The sequence below is a fragment of the Phyllostomus hastatus genome, unplaced genomic scaffold (genome assembly GCF_019186645.2).
Source record: "Phyllostomus hastatus isolate PE091 unplaced genomic scaffold, TTU_PhHast_1.1 phas_scaffold_385, whole genome shotgun sequence".
Taxonomy (NCBI): Eukaryota; Metazoa; Chordata; class Mammalia; order Chiroptera; family Phyllostomidae; genus Phyllostomus; species Phyllostomus hastatus.
The window spans coordinates 7,016,973-7,033,643 of NW_025334026.1; the positions used below are offsets into that span (position 1 = coordinate 7,016,973).

Consider the following 16,671-nt stretch of genomic DNA (forward strand, 5'->3'; position numbering starts at 1 on the left):
GTGTATGTGTTTCTTGAAGTGTCTCTGTCTGACTTACCTCACTTAGCATAATACTCTCTAGGTCCACCCATGTTGTCATAAATGGCAGCATTTCATTCTTTTTTATTGCTGTGTGATATTCCATTGTATGTTACCTCTTCTTATCCATTCATCTGTTGCCTCCATTCATATCTTGGCTATTTTTAAAAATTCTGCAATGGACATACAAGTACATACATCTTTTTGAATTAGTGTTTCCATTTTCTTCAGATAAATACCCAGAAGTGGAAGTTCTGGGTGATATAGTAGATCTATTTTCAGTTTTTGGAAATCTCCAAAACTATATCTCTGTACCGTTTTCCATATAGCTGCACCAAGTTGCAGTCCCACAAACAACAGTACCACAGAAGGTGCCCTTTTCTCCACATCCTTACCAACCCGTGTTGTTCAAATTTTGATAAGTTATTCTGGTGTGGGTGGTATCTCACTGTGGTTTTGATTTACATTTCCCTGGTAATTAATGCTATTGAGCATCTTTTTACATATTTGTTGGTCATCTGTATGTCTTCTTTGGAGAAAAGTCTTTTCCTGTCCTCTTTCTATTTTTTATTGGATCTTTTGTTTGTTTATAGTTATTTGTTTGTTTTTGTGTTGTATGAGTTCCTTATGTATTTTGGATATCAACCCCTTATCAGATATGGCATTTGCGAATTTATTCTCTCTTTCAGTAGGTTATCTTTTTGTTTTCTTGATGTTTCCTTTCATTGTACCAGAAGCTGTTTAGTTTAATGAAGTCCCATTTGCTTATTTTTGCTTTTGTTTCCCTTGCTCAAGGGGACATATCTAAAGAGGACCCTTGCTAAAGGGAACATTTATTACCTATGTTCTAGGAGTTTTATGGATTCAGGTTTTACATTTAAATATTTAACCCATTTTGAGTTTATTATTGTTTATGGTGTAAGAAAGTATTCCAGTTTTATTTTGGGGGCAGGTATTTGTTTAGTTTTCCCAACACCACTTGTTGAAGAGACTGGCATTTCTCCTTTGTATATTCTTGCCCACTTTGTCATGGATTAATTGACCATATAAATGAGGGTTTATTTCCAGGCCCTCTGTTCTGTTCCATTGATCCATGTGTCTGTCTATGTCAGTACCATACTGTTTGACTATTACAGCTTTGTAGTGTGCTTTGAAATCAGGGAGCATGATACCTCCAACTTTAATTTTTCCTCTAGATTGTTTTCACTATTTGTGGACTTTTGTGATTCCATATAAATTTTTGGATTATTTTGTTCTAGTTCTGAGAAGAATGCCATTGGTATTTTAATAGGGATTGCATTAAGTCTATAGATTGCTTTGGGTGGTATGATCATTTTAACAATTTAAATCCTTTTAATCATGTGCATGGTATATCATCCCATTTATTTGTGTTCTCTTCAATTTTCTTTTTCCAAAGTACAAGTCTTTAACCTTTTCGTTAAATGTATTCCTAGGTATTTTATTCTTTTCAATGCAATTATAAATGGGATTTTCTTATTTCTCCTTCTGATCATTCTTAAAGTGTAGAAACACAGTGGGTTTCCATAGAATAATTTCGTGTTCTGCGACTTTACTGAATTCATTTAGTAATTCTATTAATTTTTTGATGTATTATTTTGGGGTTTTTTAATAGAGAGTATCATGGTAGCTGCATGTAACGACCGTTTTACTTTCATTCCAAACGGCTGCCTTTTATTTATTTTTCTTTGATTGCTGTGGCTAGGGCTTCCCTTACTACAGTGAATAAAAATGGTTAGTACAGACATCTTGTCTTGTTCCTGATCTTAGAGGAAAAGCTTTCTGCTTTTCACCATTGAGTATGATATTGTCATATATAGCCTTTATCATGTTAAGACAAATTTCTTTTACCTACTTTGTTGAGAGTTTTTGTCATAACTAGATGTTGGACTTTGTCAAGTGCTTTTCTGCATCTGTTGAGGTGATCTTATGATTTTATCAATGGTTTTGTTGATGAGATAAATAACATTATTTTATGGATGTTGAACCACTCTTGTACCCTTGGTATCAACCCTCTTGCCCATGTATATAATCCTTTTAAGGCATTGTTGAATTCAGTTTGCTAGTACTTTGCGAGAAGTTTTGCCTCTATGTTTATCGAGAATATTGGCCTGTAACTGTCTTTTTTTGTAGTGTCTTTGATTTTGGTATCAGGTAATGCTGACCTTGCAGAATGAATTTGAAAGCATTTCTTTCTCTTTAATTTTTTGGAATAGTTTGAGAAGGATAGGTATTAATTGTTTTTAAAGATTTTATTTATTTATTTTTAGAGAGGGAGGCAGAAAGAGAGGGAGAGAGCCATCAATGTGTGGTTGCTACTTGCATGCCCCTTACCGAGGACCTGGCCCAAAACCCGGGCATGTGCTCTGACTGGGAATTGAACTGGCGACCCTTTGGTTTACAGTTGGCACTCAATCCCCTGAGTCACACCAGCCAGGGCGGTATTAGCTTTTTTTAAATGGTACAGTTCACCTATGAAGCCATCAGGGCTTTGTTTTTTGCAAGTTTTTAAATTAATACTAAATTCCATTGCTAATGGTCTGCTCAGATACTTTATTTCTTTCTGGTTTAGTCTTGGAAGGTTTTGTGTGTCTAGATATATATCTGGTTTTGTTTTTTTTTCATCACCCTATTTGTTGGCATATAATTGTTTATGGTATTCATTAATGATCCTTTGTATTTCTGTGGTGTTGGTTGTAATCTCTCCTCTTTAATATGTTATTTTTATTTATTTGGGCTCTCTTGATGAGTCTTGCAAGAGGTTTGTCAATTGTTTTATCCTTTCAGGGAACCTGCTCTTAGTTTTGTTGATCTTTTCTATTATTATTATTATTATTATTATTATTATTATTATTATTATTAGTCTGTTTCATTTCTTTTCACTCTGATCTTTATTATTGCCTTCTATTTATTTTGGGCTTTGTGCTTTTTAAAATTTCTTTAGGTATAAAGTTAGGTTGTTTATTTGGGAATTTTCTTGCTTCATATGGTATGCCTATGTGACCCTGAACTTTCCTCTTTGAACAGCTTTTGCTGTATCCCATAAATTTTGTAAAGTTGTGGTGGTGGTTTCCCCTCAAGGTAGTTTTTTTATTTCCTGTTTGAGTTTTTCTTTCATTCATTGGTTGTTTAGTAGTATGCTATTAAATATACACACATAATGTGTTTTTTTCTAGTTTTCTTTTTGTAGTTGATTTCTAGTTTTATGCCATCATAGTCAGAAAATATGCTTGCTATAATTTCCATGTTCTTGAGTTTATTTTGGTCTTTTTTGTGACCTAATATGTGGTCTTTCCTGGAAGATGTTCCATGTGCATTTGAGGAAAATATGTAATCTACAGTTTTGGGATGAAATATTCTATAAATGTCTGTTTAAGTCAGTAGGGTCTAATGTGGCATTAAAATGATTATTTCCTTAATAATTTTTCTGTGTAGATGATCTATCCATTGAGGCAAGTGGATTATTAAAGTTCCCAAGTATTACTGTATTACTGTTAATTTCTGCCTTTATGTTCATATGCTCAAGTGCTCCCATGTTGAGTATGTACATATTTGTAATTGTTATGTCCTGTTCTTGGATCAATCCCTTTGTCATTAGGTAATGCTCTCCTTTGTCTCTTTTTACATTGTTTGTCTTAAAGCCTATTTTGTCTGATGAGTGTTGCCACCCTAGCTTTATTTTCGTTTGCATTTACATGGAATATCTTTTTCCATCCCTTCACTTTCAGTGTGTGTGTCTTTAGATCTAAAGTGAGTCTCTTGTAGGCTGCATATAGATGGGTCTTGTTTTTTTTAACCTTTGTGCCACCCCAATTCTTTTGATTGGAACATGCAGTCCATTTACATTTAAAGTAACTATTGATAGGTATGTGCTTATTGTCATTTTGTTAATTGCTTTTGTAGTTTTTGTTTTTCTTTTGATCTCTTTTCAATTCATTGGTTTTCTCTAGTGTTCTGATTAGGTTCCTCTCTGTATTTTTTGCATATTTTTGGTTTGTGGTTACTTTGAGGTTCATATGTATCCATCTATATCTATAGCAGTCTATTTTAAGTTCATAGGCATTTAAATTCAAATAAATTATAAAAGCACTACATTTTTAATTCCCCCTTTCTTTGGTTTTAACATCATGTTTAGTATCTTTTTGTTATGCGCTTATCCTATTGCACCTATAGTTAATTTTGTTACTTTTGTCTGTTAACCTTTATATTAGCTTTTTAAATGGGTGACTCATTGTGTTTATATTTCCTTCAATTCTGAATGATAACCTTGTGAGATGTTCTAAGTTGCAGGTTCCTCTCTCTCAGCACTTTATTTCCTGCCACTTCTTTCTGGCCTATAGAGTTGCTGCTGAGAAATCAGCTGATAGCCTTATGGGATTATCCTTGTATGTGACTTTGTCTTTCACTCTTGCTGCCTTTAAGATTGACTCTTTAGCCTTACCTTTTGTCACTTTAATTACAGTGTGTGGGGGTGTGGTCCTCTTTGGGTTCATTTTGCTAGAATTTTATGTGTTTCCTGGATTTCTGTTTCCTTCCTCAGATTAGGAAAGTTTTTCAGCCATTCAAATACACTATCTGTCCCTTTTTCTGTCTCTTCTTCTTCTGGAATTCCTGTAATGCAAATATTAGAGTGCTTGATATACGTTATCACAGAGGTCCCTATACTCCTCATTTTTAAATTTTGTTTTTGCATTTTGCTGTTGTGATTTGGTGATTTTTATAATATTATTCTATCTTTTAGGTCACTAATCCATTCTTTTGTATTAACTATATTGCTGTTGATTCCTTCTAATGTACTACTCATTTTTGTTATTGTATTCTTTGTCTCTCATTGTTTTTTTCTTACATTTTCTAATGCGTTGAAGTGCTGAGTTCATCTATTCCACTCTCAAGTTTGTTGAGTATCCTTATGACTGTTTCTATTCTATATCAGGCAAATTACTTCCATTTCATTAAGTTTTTAATGTTCTTTTCCCTGTTTATTTGGGGCATATTCTGTCTCCCCATTTTGTTTAACTTTCTGTATTTATTCCTGTGAATTAGACGAAAATAGATTATTTCTCCAACCCTGACTAGCATGGCTCAGTTGGGTGGGTGGTGTTCCCCATAAATCAAAAGGTTGTGGGTTCAATTCCCAGTCAGGGTACATGCCTGGGTTTCAGGATCAGTCCCTGTCAGGGTACATATGTGAAGTAGTGAGTGGATGTTTCTCTCCTGCTCTTTCCTACCTTCCCCTCTTTCTAAAAACAAATAAAATCTTGAAAAGATCTCTCTCCCAGTCTTCAAAAAGTAGCCTCTGTGCAGACTGTGTACCAGATGGTTTTGACAGGCGGGGTGTAGCAGGTGGGCACGTGTGATGCCTCGTGTGATGCCTGTCCAGGAGTGGATTTAGGGTGCAGCCATCTGGTGTGGGCACCTATCCTGTTCTTTTGTCTGGGTCTGGGTGGGGCTGCTCTGAGTGTGTGTCACAAAGCCCTACTACTTTCACACTTTCTCTAGATGGAGCAGCTCCATGTGTGTGCACCAATGCACTCTGCTAGTTTTGTACCCTCTCTGGTCAGGGCAGTTCCACATTATGCAGCAGTGTACCACTCACTCTGCACAGAGCAGCCCTGTGTGTCGGTACCATAATGTTCTGCTAGCTCCACGCTTACCCCCAGTGAGGCAGCTGCATACGCATCTGAAGCAGTGACCCACTGTCTCTGCAGCCCTACCAGGGGTACCACAGCATTTTGCTAGCTCCACATTCTCTCGAACACCCTGCCATAGATGCTAGACTAGTCTCTTGGTGGAGGAGGGGCCCTTGTATACATGCTGTGTTGCCCTTTTGTTCCTGCTGAAGCTAGCTCTGGGAGAGTTGCCTGGGTACACACTACAGCAGGCCCAAAGGTTGGCCAGACAACCTGGATAGAGCTCCTGCCTGCTCTCCAAGTGCAGAGGAAACATAAGCAATAGTGCCCAATGATTCCTCTGGTCCTGGAGAGTTTCCTCAGCTTCTGAAGAGCTTTTGGGGTTCCCCAACCTTCTCTATGTGGTCTCCCTATTGTTTCTTGTGCAGAAGCCGTTCCAGTTGGCTTTTAGTTGTCTCTCAGGAATAATTGCTCTAAATATAGTTGTACATCGGATGTGTTCTTGGGAGGGGACAAGCTCAGCATCCTCCTACACCACCATCTTGGACTTGCCTCTCTGTCTACTTAACTTTGAATGAACAAATGAGACAACTTACATCAATCGCTTTTAACTGGGGGTGGTTTTGCCCCCGGAGGACATTTGGCAATGGTTGAAGACTTTTGGTTGTCACAGCTGGCAGGGTACTAGTAGTATATAGTGGATACCGCTAAACACCCTAGAACACACTGAACTGCCCCCTACACAAAGAATTAGCCCAAACTGTCAGTGGTGCTGCTACTAAGAGACTGTAGCTGAAATTGAGAGAACCCTTCCTCTGCAAATTCTAATGTCATCAGAAAAAGAATACTTTATCCTACCTTTTGGAAAAGAGACTATATAGACAGTAATTTAGAGATTTGGATGGGTATATTGGCATAACATTCTCAGATAATTTTACATTTTTCAAAATAGGAAAATTCAAATATAGGGTTACTGGTTTTCCTTATTTTACAGATGGGGTCGAGGATTTGGTCTTTTGGGTTCCATTTTTGGAAAGGATGGTGTATTAAACCAGCCAAACAGTGTCTTTGGACTTGTATTTTATATACTACAGTTATTACTTGGTAAGTATTATTCAGCAATACAAAAATAAGGTTTTTTTTGTTATATTCCATTTAGTTACTTTGTCTTTGCTTTGAAGTGTGTCTTTAAATAAAAACAAGTTTGAATGATAGAACCACTAGTTTGTTACTACACGTTTTTGCATTGTGAAACTGGGTTCACTACAATTCTGATGACATGTATGCCGAACTTGGTATCGGTTGGTGTTTAATCAGGGATAATGGCATCCCATAATGTCTATACAAACCAGTCCCATTCAGAGAGATTACTCCAGGCTTCTCTAGAAACCTTTTTCCTTACTATTTTATACACTCTTTAGCTATTTTAAAATACATGCTTTGGGAAAACATTAATGGTTAATGATATTCATAATTCCGACACCTGTACATATGCATAATTAGCATTTTCTTCTGATTTTTTTCACTTGTTTTTACACAAACTCTTATGTTGTCTATCTTCTTAAGTGTTATTGTTGACTCAGGTCTCAAAACTTTTTATGTCTAAATAACATGATGATCAACTTTGTTTAAAAGTCCCTTGACACATACAGCCTTTCCTCTTTGAATTATTTCCGCAGAGTAAATTTCCAAACATGGCATGAATAAGTCAAAACACAGGTTTTTAAATGGAGTTCGATAGGTGCTGGCAAAGGGCTCTCCCCTCAGTTGTCATGTTTCCCCAAAGCTTCATCCACCTTCCTTTTTAAAAACTGTTTTCTGTGAAATGCCTCATTTAATGTTATATATTAGTAGCTATTCTTTTTATTTTATTATATTTTAATTTTCTTTTATTGCCAATTTAGTTATTGGGATTCTGATTATAGTCCATTTTCATATTTGTTACAAATATTTAACCTATTCTTTATCCTTCTTTATGTTAGTTTTGTGAATTTTGATTGTACTAAAGTTTTTATACTTTTAAGGTTAAATTAATTCATTTTTGCCCTTGCTTATTGTTAATTGTTTGGTCCTGTTATCCGCCAGCTCTTCTGTGCTCTCCTGTCTAACTGAAATGGATTTGTTGTGAGGCAGATTGTGAATCTAAATTTTTCTAAATAGTCCTATCAAGTTTGTTCCATCCTGTACTTACATATCCTGTAGAGATACAAAAATGTGCACAATATTTGTAGCAGTACAGTTTAAAATAGCAAAAAATTGAAAGTAGCTCAGCAAAACCTGTTGGTTGAACAAATTAGGTTACCTCCACACTAGAAAACAGTGTAGCCATTAAAGAAAAAGTTGGTCTACATGTGGATCCTGAAGAGAGCAAAGCACAGTTTAGAGGAAAAAAGGCAAATTGTGGTACAGTTGGTACAAGATAACTGTATGTTTACACATATGCATGTAAATGCATAAGAAAAGGTCTAGTGGTTGGGGACCAGGATTGAGACTTTCACTTTTTATTCCCTTTATTTGAATTTGTTTTGTTTGGATTTCTAAAGGTGTATAAAGTACATACCAAATTAAAGTAGCCTAAGAAATGCTTTGGACTGTGTTAATTTTTGGAGATAGAGGTGGAATAAATTTCTATTTATATTTAATATCATTATGTATAGATATTTTAAATCATATGTATTATATGTACTTTTTCTGTTCACATTTTATGCATTTTTAATGTCAGTATCTTTACCATTGGAGGCACATTTGAACTCATCTACACTTTCCTGAGCACATCATCTTCACTTTCTTCTAAGATGTTTGAGATACAGCATTTTTAATTTAGTTTTTTCCATAGTTAATGTGTTCACATGGTTTAAAGGTGTTTTAAAAAATGTACAGAATGCTACATAGTGAGAAGTCTTTCCCACCCTTGTTTCCCTCTGCCCACTTCCCACTGCGGTTCCTCTCCTGCTGGTAGCTGCTGCTTGTTGTTGTTGTTGTTACAGAGCTTCTTTAGGCATGTGCAAGAAAAAAACAAATATGTAATCTTAGTTTTCTGCCTCTTTTTAAAAAGGCGAATGCTACCACACTGTTCTACATACTTTTTGTTTTGCTTGACTGACATCGTGGTGCTCTTTCCATAGCAGTGCATTGTGTCTTCACTCTGTTTTACAGCTGTGAAATCCTCCATTGGTTGATTGTGCGATCACCTGTTTAGAGTTCCAACACATCTTAAATTCCATTGGGAGTTCTGTCCTGAGCCAGCAGTTATAGTACATTAGGAAAGTTTAGTACAGTCATATGTAACTAATAGCTAATGTTTATGGAGCATCCTAAGTGTTTACACCTGTTCACTCTTGTAATCTGCACGATAGTATTAGGACGTAGTCATGATTATTATCACAATATTACAATTAAAGGTTAGCACAGAGAAGGTAGTCCATATTATTTTGAAACCAGCTTTTTTAGGTTAAAATTAGGGTGGCTATGTAATTTTTGAAGTTTTAGATGTTTAGCATAGTTGAGGTCATCAAACTTTTTTAGTAAAAAGCCAGATAGAAAGTAATTTAGGTTTTGCTAACTGTCAAAACTACTCAACTCAGCCATTCTTGTGTGAAAGCAGTCACAGGTATTACATAAAACAATGAATGTGGCTGAGATCCAGTGAGTCTTTGGGTTACAAAATCAGGTGGCTGGTAGGATTTGCTAGTCCCTGGTGTAAGGCACCCAACAGCATCTTAATCTTGAAGAGCCTTCTTGAAGCATCCTACTTTTGTACCAGCTGGTGCCACAGGCAAGTCAGGCCCCTGTGGCTAGGCTGCAGCCCATAGCCACTTCTCTTTAATGGGCAGCATGGATTTTAGCTCCTTAATGAACCTCATCAAACCTACCACCACCTAGTCTTACTTTTTCCTGTTTCTGTTAGTTGTGTCCATTAGTTGTTGGGTAAACGCACATGTTCTTAATACTGCTGGCTACAGGAAATTACACAACAGTGCATGTAAAGGTGTCAGATGGCATCAAGAATTCAGACAAGTTTTATCATGAGGGCCCCAGCCTAGCACACATAACTGCCTTTTTTCTTGATCTGGTTTGAATCACATGTGGTCAACTGGCTGAACATGGTTTCCCTTATCCTTCAGGGTAAGCCATTTTTGAAATATTTTTTTCTTCTTCAGCAGCATTTTGGTATAATTATCTCCCATTATGGATTTTTGTTAAGTTTGGCCTAAACATGAGAAAGCAAGTTTTACTTCCCACACATAGGGAGCCTATAATGAAAAGGCCAGGGAAAATGTGTCCTGCTTGAAACAAAACGTCACAGTCCTAAGGTTCCTTTACTCGGTAAGAAAGGTGGGGCTCCCAATTTTATAAATCAGCTTCATTGCATAATGTGATTGCAAGATTGCCTGTTTCCCTTGTGTGCCTTAACTAAGCTAGTTTATGAAATAAGTAACATCTCATCTAGAATATTGACAAGTCAAAAACATGGAGCAGCTATAAAAAAAGCAGCTATAAATTGGGTGTCCTGTATGCAAAGTCAGCCTACATAATTGTAACAAAATAGGCTGGTGGTTTTTGTTCTCAAATTTCATAGTGTTTTCCAGTCAGATCAGTATTCCAACATTAGCAAATCAAAAAATGTTACCATGTTACCTTTTTTTTTTTCCCCAGAAATTTTCTCTCCAGGGTCAAGGTCTGATTGAGCCAAGTGTCTTTCTCTTGCAGGCATGACAGCAAGTGCAGTTGCAGCTTTAATCCTCATGACATCCTCCATCGTGTCTGTAGTAGGGTCTTTGTACCTGGCCTACATTCTGTACTTTGTGCTGAAGGAGTTTTGCATCATCTGCGTCATCACATACGTGCTGAACTTCATTCTTCTTATCATCAACTACAAACGACTAGTTTACTTGAATGAGGCCTGGAAACGGCAGCTGCAGCCCAAGCAGGACTGACAACCTGGCGAACTCCTAACTGACAGTCTGAAGTCCCTTTTTCCATTAAGTTAATTTTGCAGCATTTTTTTTATTCCTCACAACAGACACTTTCCCTAAGAATCTTAAACTGATTTTTTAAAATCTTGTAAATTAGAAGGGTATTTTCTGTGTCAATCTTCATTTTAAATGTGGATACAAAAAAATACGCCGAGCCAATCAAAGACAAGCTTTAACTTTACTTTGAACATGTTTCTGAAATAATTAAATGTAGCCCTCAATTGTAAAGTGAGCAACCATTGCTAGTAATTCCCCACCATGTATAAATTCAACTTCAGGTCTAACCAATGTGATCATGACATGGAAATATTTTAGAATAGATACTGTCTTAGTATTGCCATGTTTACAATATGTAGTATGTTTTTAGCTGATGAATTTAAAAATGTAGACTCAACTAGAATTCATTTCTGTGATATTTGTAAATAAAGGTAGAAATATTGGATCCATCCCTGCAGAACTTACTGTACAGTTTAGTTGAAGCATAGCAATGAAGAATTGTCAGCTCAACACTGACAAAGAAAACGTGAAAGTAGTAAGCCCATACAGAGCATCTTGTGAAAAATGCTTGTAGCCATGGGTCCAGCATTGACAGCAAAAATAATAGGGTAGGTTGTTCCCTTTCATCTCCTTCCTCTGAAAGGAAGAAACTATTTGGACATTCAGGTCAAGCTTGTGTCCAGTCATAAAACTGGCTCAGTTCTGTCTTAAGTCATGTGACCAAACCATCAAGTCCAAGGCCTTCAGGACACTAAAGATGGGAAAATGGGTATATTTCTTTGGAGAAAAGCTGGAAATATTAATATAGGATTTTAAGATAAAGTCTCTTACAAGAGTTGACTTTTCATATTTTTCCTTAACATTGGTGCCACTCAACCAAACAGTATTACAGCTTTGAAATAACCAGTATAAGCCCAGTCACTCCAGAGTAGGATTGCCCTTGGGTAGCTCTGTAGTGTTTTTTTCCCTGTTAACTTTCTGCACTAATTAACTGAATGTCTAGTTTAATCGTTTTAGAGTCAAATATTATTGGATTTGTAAACTTTAGGGCTGCCATGCTGCTCAGTCTGCTTAATCAGGAGTTCTACAGGTAGACATACCTGAGGGCGAAGTGCAGTAATGTCACTGTTCTCTCTAGTAGCTACACAAACACAGAATTTTTTAAAGTGATTTGAATAAACCCAAATAAAATTGTGACGGTCTGTTTTATGGTGAACATCTTATATCAGAATGTTAAAAGTGCCTTCTCTCTTAAAAAACCAAATAATTTGTGTGTTGAACTGGGCATAAGTGTCCTTCCTTCCTTTCTTAGCATAAAGTAGACAACTTGCATTCTGTAGAAAGGTTCTATATGATCATTCAGTTCCTTAGATTGAGAGGCAGTAGCGAAAACTTTGCTTCCAATTCAATCAGTCATTATGTTAAAAATAGACTGGTAATTTAAGTGCTTTATTTGCCTTTTTGAAGGGAAGGGGACAGGCTCTTCTCTGTAAACTGTATGTGTAGAGTCAGGAACTGTTTCCAACTAACTGTCATTAATTGATACAATATGTCCTTTAGCCCAAGGCAGGTATAAAATCTGAATTGTAATGAACTTGAATGAGTTTAAACCAGTTTTGTAAACGAGGGTTTAATTCAGAAATCGTCCAGGCTGGTGTTCCCATGAATGTGAATATTTCAATGCCTGTTTTATTATGTATGTATTGTTCTTTTTTCTGTAGTTAAAGAACTCTAGAAAGCATTGATTGGGTGTCTCTTGTTTATGGAGAAACGAGCCCTAATGCTGAAGTGAACTGTACAATGAGGTCTTGTAGTAGTGCTTCCAGTTCTGCCAAGCCGTTTACTGGTTCTCTTTTCTAAGCTGCAGTGGAAATGGCTCAACGGTTAAGACTTCTGTGGTATATGTAACACTGGTTCTGCTAATCAAGTTCCTCATGTCCCAATTTAAAATGGTTTTTCATCATATTTTGTATCAATCAGCAGAGTATAGTTAAAGCTTGTCTTGATGTCGCACTCTTGCAAATGTCTTCAACTCCATGAGAAAATGTAAAAATGTTCAGCTAGACCCTTCATGTTTTCCCTTTGCTTTCCTAAGCCTGGGGGAAAACACCACTGTTTGAGTTGTATAAAAAAATGTTGCCACATTCCTATGACCCAGAATTAATAACCTCTTTCTCACTGAGCGATGAACACGTGCTGCCTGGACTGAGAGCATTGAATTGCCAGTACCTCCGTAAGCAACAGGACCCTGGTGGGTGTCGGTTGCATCTGTGCCCTGGACGAATTTAGGCTCCTCTCTGCATCTTCTGCATCACCCCAGAAGAAGGGGGGAAACACCGTGTTACAGCATTTGAGGATTGGTATGACTATTTTAGACAATATGTAAACATTGTAAAATTACTAGCCACCAACATCGAAGATGTTAGGGGGGAGATAGAATTTGTTTTTGGTGTTAATTCCATGCTTCTTACTTTTTGATATGATTTGTAACAAATGAAGCCTCTTATTAACTTGATAGTTGCATCATTTGGAGAAATAAGAGAAGTTGTGGTTAGATGATAAATTCTAGGGAATCTAGGTGGTTTGGAGAATTTAATTTGGTTTTTCGTTGCAGCTAGTTGCTGTCAGTGCGGGTTAACTTATGGTGAAATAACTCGGGTTTGACTAGCCGGGTGCCAAGAACTACTCTTACTTGATGTATGTAGCCTCTCCTTGAATCCGTTACCTTAAAGATGGTGAAAGCAGTGACAACTGCCATTTGAAGAGACAAAGATCTTTTGGTATGAGAGATCTTTGGGCCTACTAGGTAGGCTAGAGGACCAAGACAACAGTAAAAATAATTTGTTGGCTTTAGTTTGCTTATATTCTATTTATATTTACTTTCAAGATTATCGGCAGAAGTGCAAAGTTACCTTCAGCAATTATTTCATAACTTAAATTGGTACCACTGCCTGACAGCAGGCAATGCTGGAGTATCTCAAAAATCAGTATTAACACATGCCAACAAGAAACCCACTACTTTTTTTGGTGACCCATTTGAGAAGGAGAACCTAATAGGCAACCTTTATCCTCGTGTATTTTTCCCCAACATGCAAACACAGGTGAAACATCCCTATTTAGGTAGGTGAGGCCGCACTTATGATTCCTCATTGGTGAGAACTACCCGTCAATAAAACAAAAGGGGCATGGGTAGGAGTCCAGGCTACTTGGTTAAACATGTCTTTGACAAATTAGCCCAGAAAGGTGAGATGTTTTATTATAAAACTGTATTAAGCATGGCCTAGGTATGAGGTGTATGATCTGTATAGTATGTTCCATCAAAAATATTTATTACTAGTGCTTTAAACTCCAGAGTAAACGTTCATTTAAAGTGGAGTTAACTGGGCAGAATTCCCCTTTAACATAGATAGGAATACTCTTTATCAGAGATTTAGGACACAGTTTTGCTAACTGGTAAAAAACCATGTAAATATGTAAGAATGTTTATTTGTTGCACATAACTTTTTTGGTATAAAATAAATGTAGAAGTTACCTGTGGAAGTTGCTGCCATCATTCTTACACTGCAGTGTTATATTTTAGAAGAGAAGCTGAAGTGAATTCACTCATAAACTACTCTGAAAGTAACCTCATATTGTAACCCATTTCTACAGGTGTAGTGAGTTGATTCTTTTTCTCTCAAATTATATGTAACTTATAGAAGACACAAGCAGAATTCTTAGAGATTACCATGCTTGGAATTCCTGTAGGCTTCCAATGTATGTGGTTGTCAAGAATGAATGAAAAAGATGTTGCTGCTTTCCATTCTGTAGGCACATAGAATGTATCTGTTAATCAGCTGTTTTTCTGCTGCTTTACTTGAGCTTACCTTGAGTACTCCATTTTTAGTTTTCTTAAAAAGTAACATCTACAAGAAAGATGACTCCATTTGAAATAGTTTAACCGTGTTTTGTTGAATAGAACAAATGTGTCTGGTGCTAGAACCTTAGGATTTAAGAAATGGGTCTTACAGATATATTGTGTTGATCACTGAAATGCTCTTTGCAAAGATACATTCCTTTCTACATTAAAAGGCAACCTACAAATTATAAAGTCTGAAAACCAAATTAAGAATTTACCTGTTTCCTTTCATCCAATTTGGATATTCACTTCAGAAAATGGAAGACAAAGGACGACTAAAAGCCTCCAAGGAAAATGAGCCTTGGAGCTCAGATAGAAGCGATGGTGATAAGGCATCGAAAGTGAATGGGACACCTAGATTGGGCAAGATAAAAACACCTGGATCCAAGAATTGAAGTGTATCAAGGATTTATCTAAATGTAATTACCTGCCTGCAAGAAAACTCGAAAACAGCACATCTACCTGTGATATGGAGGCGTCCTACTAATGAAAATAATGCTCCCATGTCCCATTAGAAAGTGGACAGTCTAAGCAGTAAATAGTCTTAAACTGCGAAAGCAGAAATAGCCCTAGGGGAGAATTAGCGGTGAAGGGCAGGGTTGGAGTGCAAACGTAAAAGGGTGAGGGTCTGTTCTGGCTTTTAGAAAACAAAAAAAGTCTTAAGAGACCTATTTCATTACTGTTTTGTCTTCATTTTTCTTAAGGACAGAAAAATAATAGTTGGGCAACAAATACCAGGTTTGCCAATTCTTATTCCTTTGGTACAAAAGGGTGGAACACCAGGCTCACAAAGCAGCCATGCATTCACTTACTAGTAAACATTCTCTACCAGCCAGGCACTGTGCTGTAACCCTCCCATAAGCAAATAGGAGGTAACCCTCCCAAAAGCAAATTTTCCACTGTGCATTATTAGGGAATATAGCGTTGTTTCTGTGAGTTAGCCTCTTGTCCTCGTCTGAGCAGTCCTGGGGGAGGTCAGCCCTGAAATTCCCAGAGCTGTAATCTGTTATCAGGGTGTGTACAGAATTGGGGGAAAGGAAGATCAAAGAGCTGGCCATCCCTCCATCATTCTTCAGAGGTGAGACCAGGACACTCCCTATTAGCTTGGAGGTTTGTGGGTCTTTAAAAAACTAATCAGTCTTTAGTAGCACTGAGGTGGTATTTACATGTTAAACTGAATAGACTTCTATTTAAAAATAAGCAAATTGGTTATTAACTATTTTATTAACAGAATTAACTGAACTTTAAAAAAAATTTAAGTCAATGCATTTTTTAAAATGTAAGTAAAACATTGTAGTGATAGAATTACATACTCCTCAGCTGTGATTCCCAAGTACTACTGTTTAGTGGAAAACTCTGGAAGTTAAAACATAGAATATGAGAAAAGACTTTTTATAGTGGGTATTACTGTGTGGAAAACAACCCATGTCCAAAAAAACAAAACAAAACAAAAAAACCCTAATTCCAGAGATACTTGGTTACATGGATTGCTTAGGTTGAATTTAAAAGCCAGAGGTGAGACCTGCATGAGGCTGCCCGGCAGTGCCCGAGGGCTGGGAAGTGAGAACAGCACTTGTTTGTAGGTATTCTGGTAACAATGATAGGAAATGTGCTTTGTAGATTAATATTTATTGAGGTTTAAATATGTAGTATGGCTGGCAGGAAAAAAGTCAATGCCCAATAAAGCTACAAACTCCATTCTACAGGTTTTTTTTAAAGATTTTATTCATTTTTTGAGAGAGGGGAAAGGAAGAGGGAGAGAAACATCCATGTGTGGTTGCCTCTTGTGCGCTCCTACTGGGGACCTGCCCTGCAACCCAGGCATGTGCCCCGACTGGGAATCGAACCAGTGACCCTTTGATTCACAGGCCAGTGCTCAGCCTACTGAGCCACACCAGCCAGGGCTCATTCTACAGTATTTATAAAAATCAAGAAATGGGCCTTACCCCTGATTTGTAAAACTGTATCTGTTATGTATACTTTTTAATGTTTGTCAAGTAAAGAGTTTTTTTACATATTATTCTTTGACACTGAACCAAAACACAAGATGATTACCTTAAGGAAATTTAGTGGCAAATAGAAATACGTAACCCCTAGAATTCCTAATTATTTGAACTGACTACTCTCACTTCTG

At 36.8% G+C, this 16,671-nt stretch overlaps 1 protein-coding gene across 1 annotated transcript in view; it reads left to right on the forward strand.

The window, feature by feature from the left end:
* The window catches only part of VKORC1L1 (vitamin K epoxide reductase complex subunit 1 like 1), a 70,853-nt gene extending 56,674 nt beyond the window's left edge, over positions 1-14,179 (forward strand). Inside the window, exons 2-3 of the mRNA XM_045819529.1 lie at positions 6,661-6,770; positions 10,377-14,179. Of these exons, the coding sequence (XP_045675485.1) occupies positions 6,661-6,770; positions 10,377-10,603 (337 nt within the window). The 3' untranslated portion in view covers positions 10,604-14,179. The remainder of the gene's footprint in view (positions 1-6,660; positions 6,771-10,376) is intronic.
* The last annotated feature ends 2,492 nt before the right edge of the window (positions 14,180-16,671 follow it).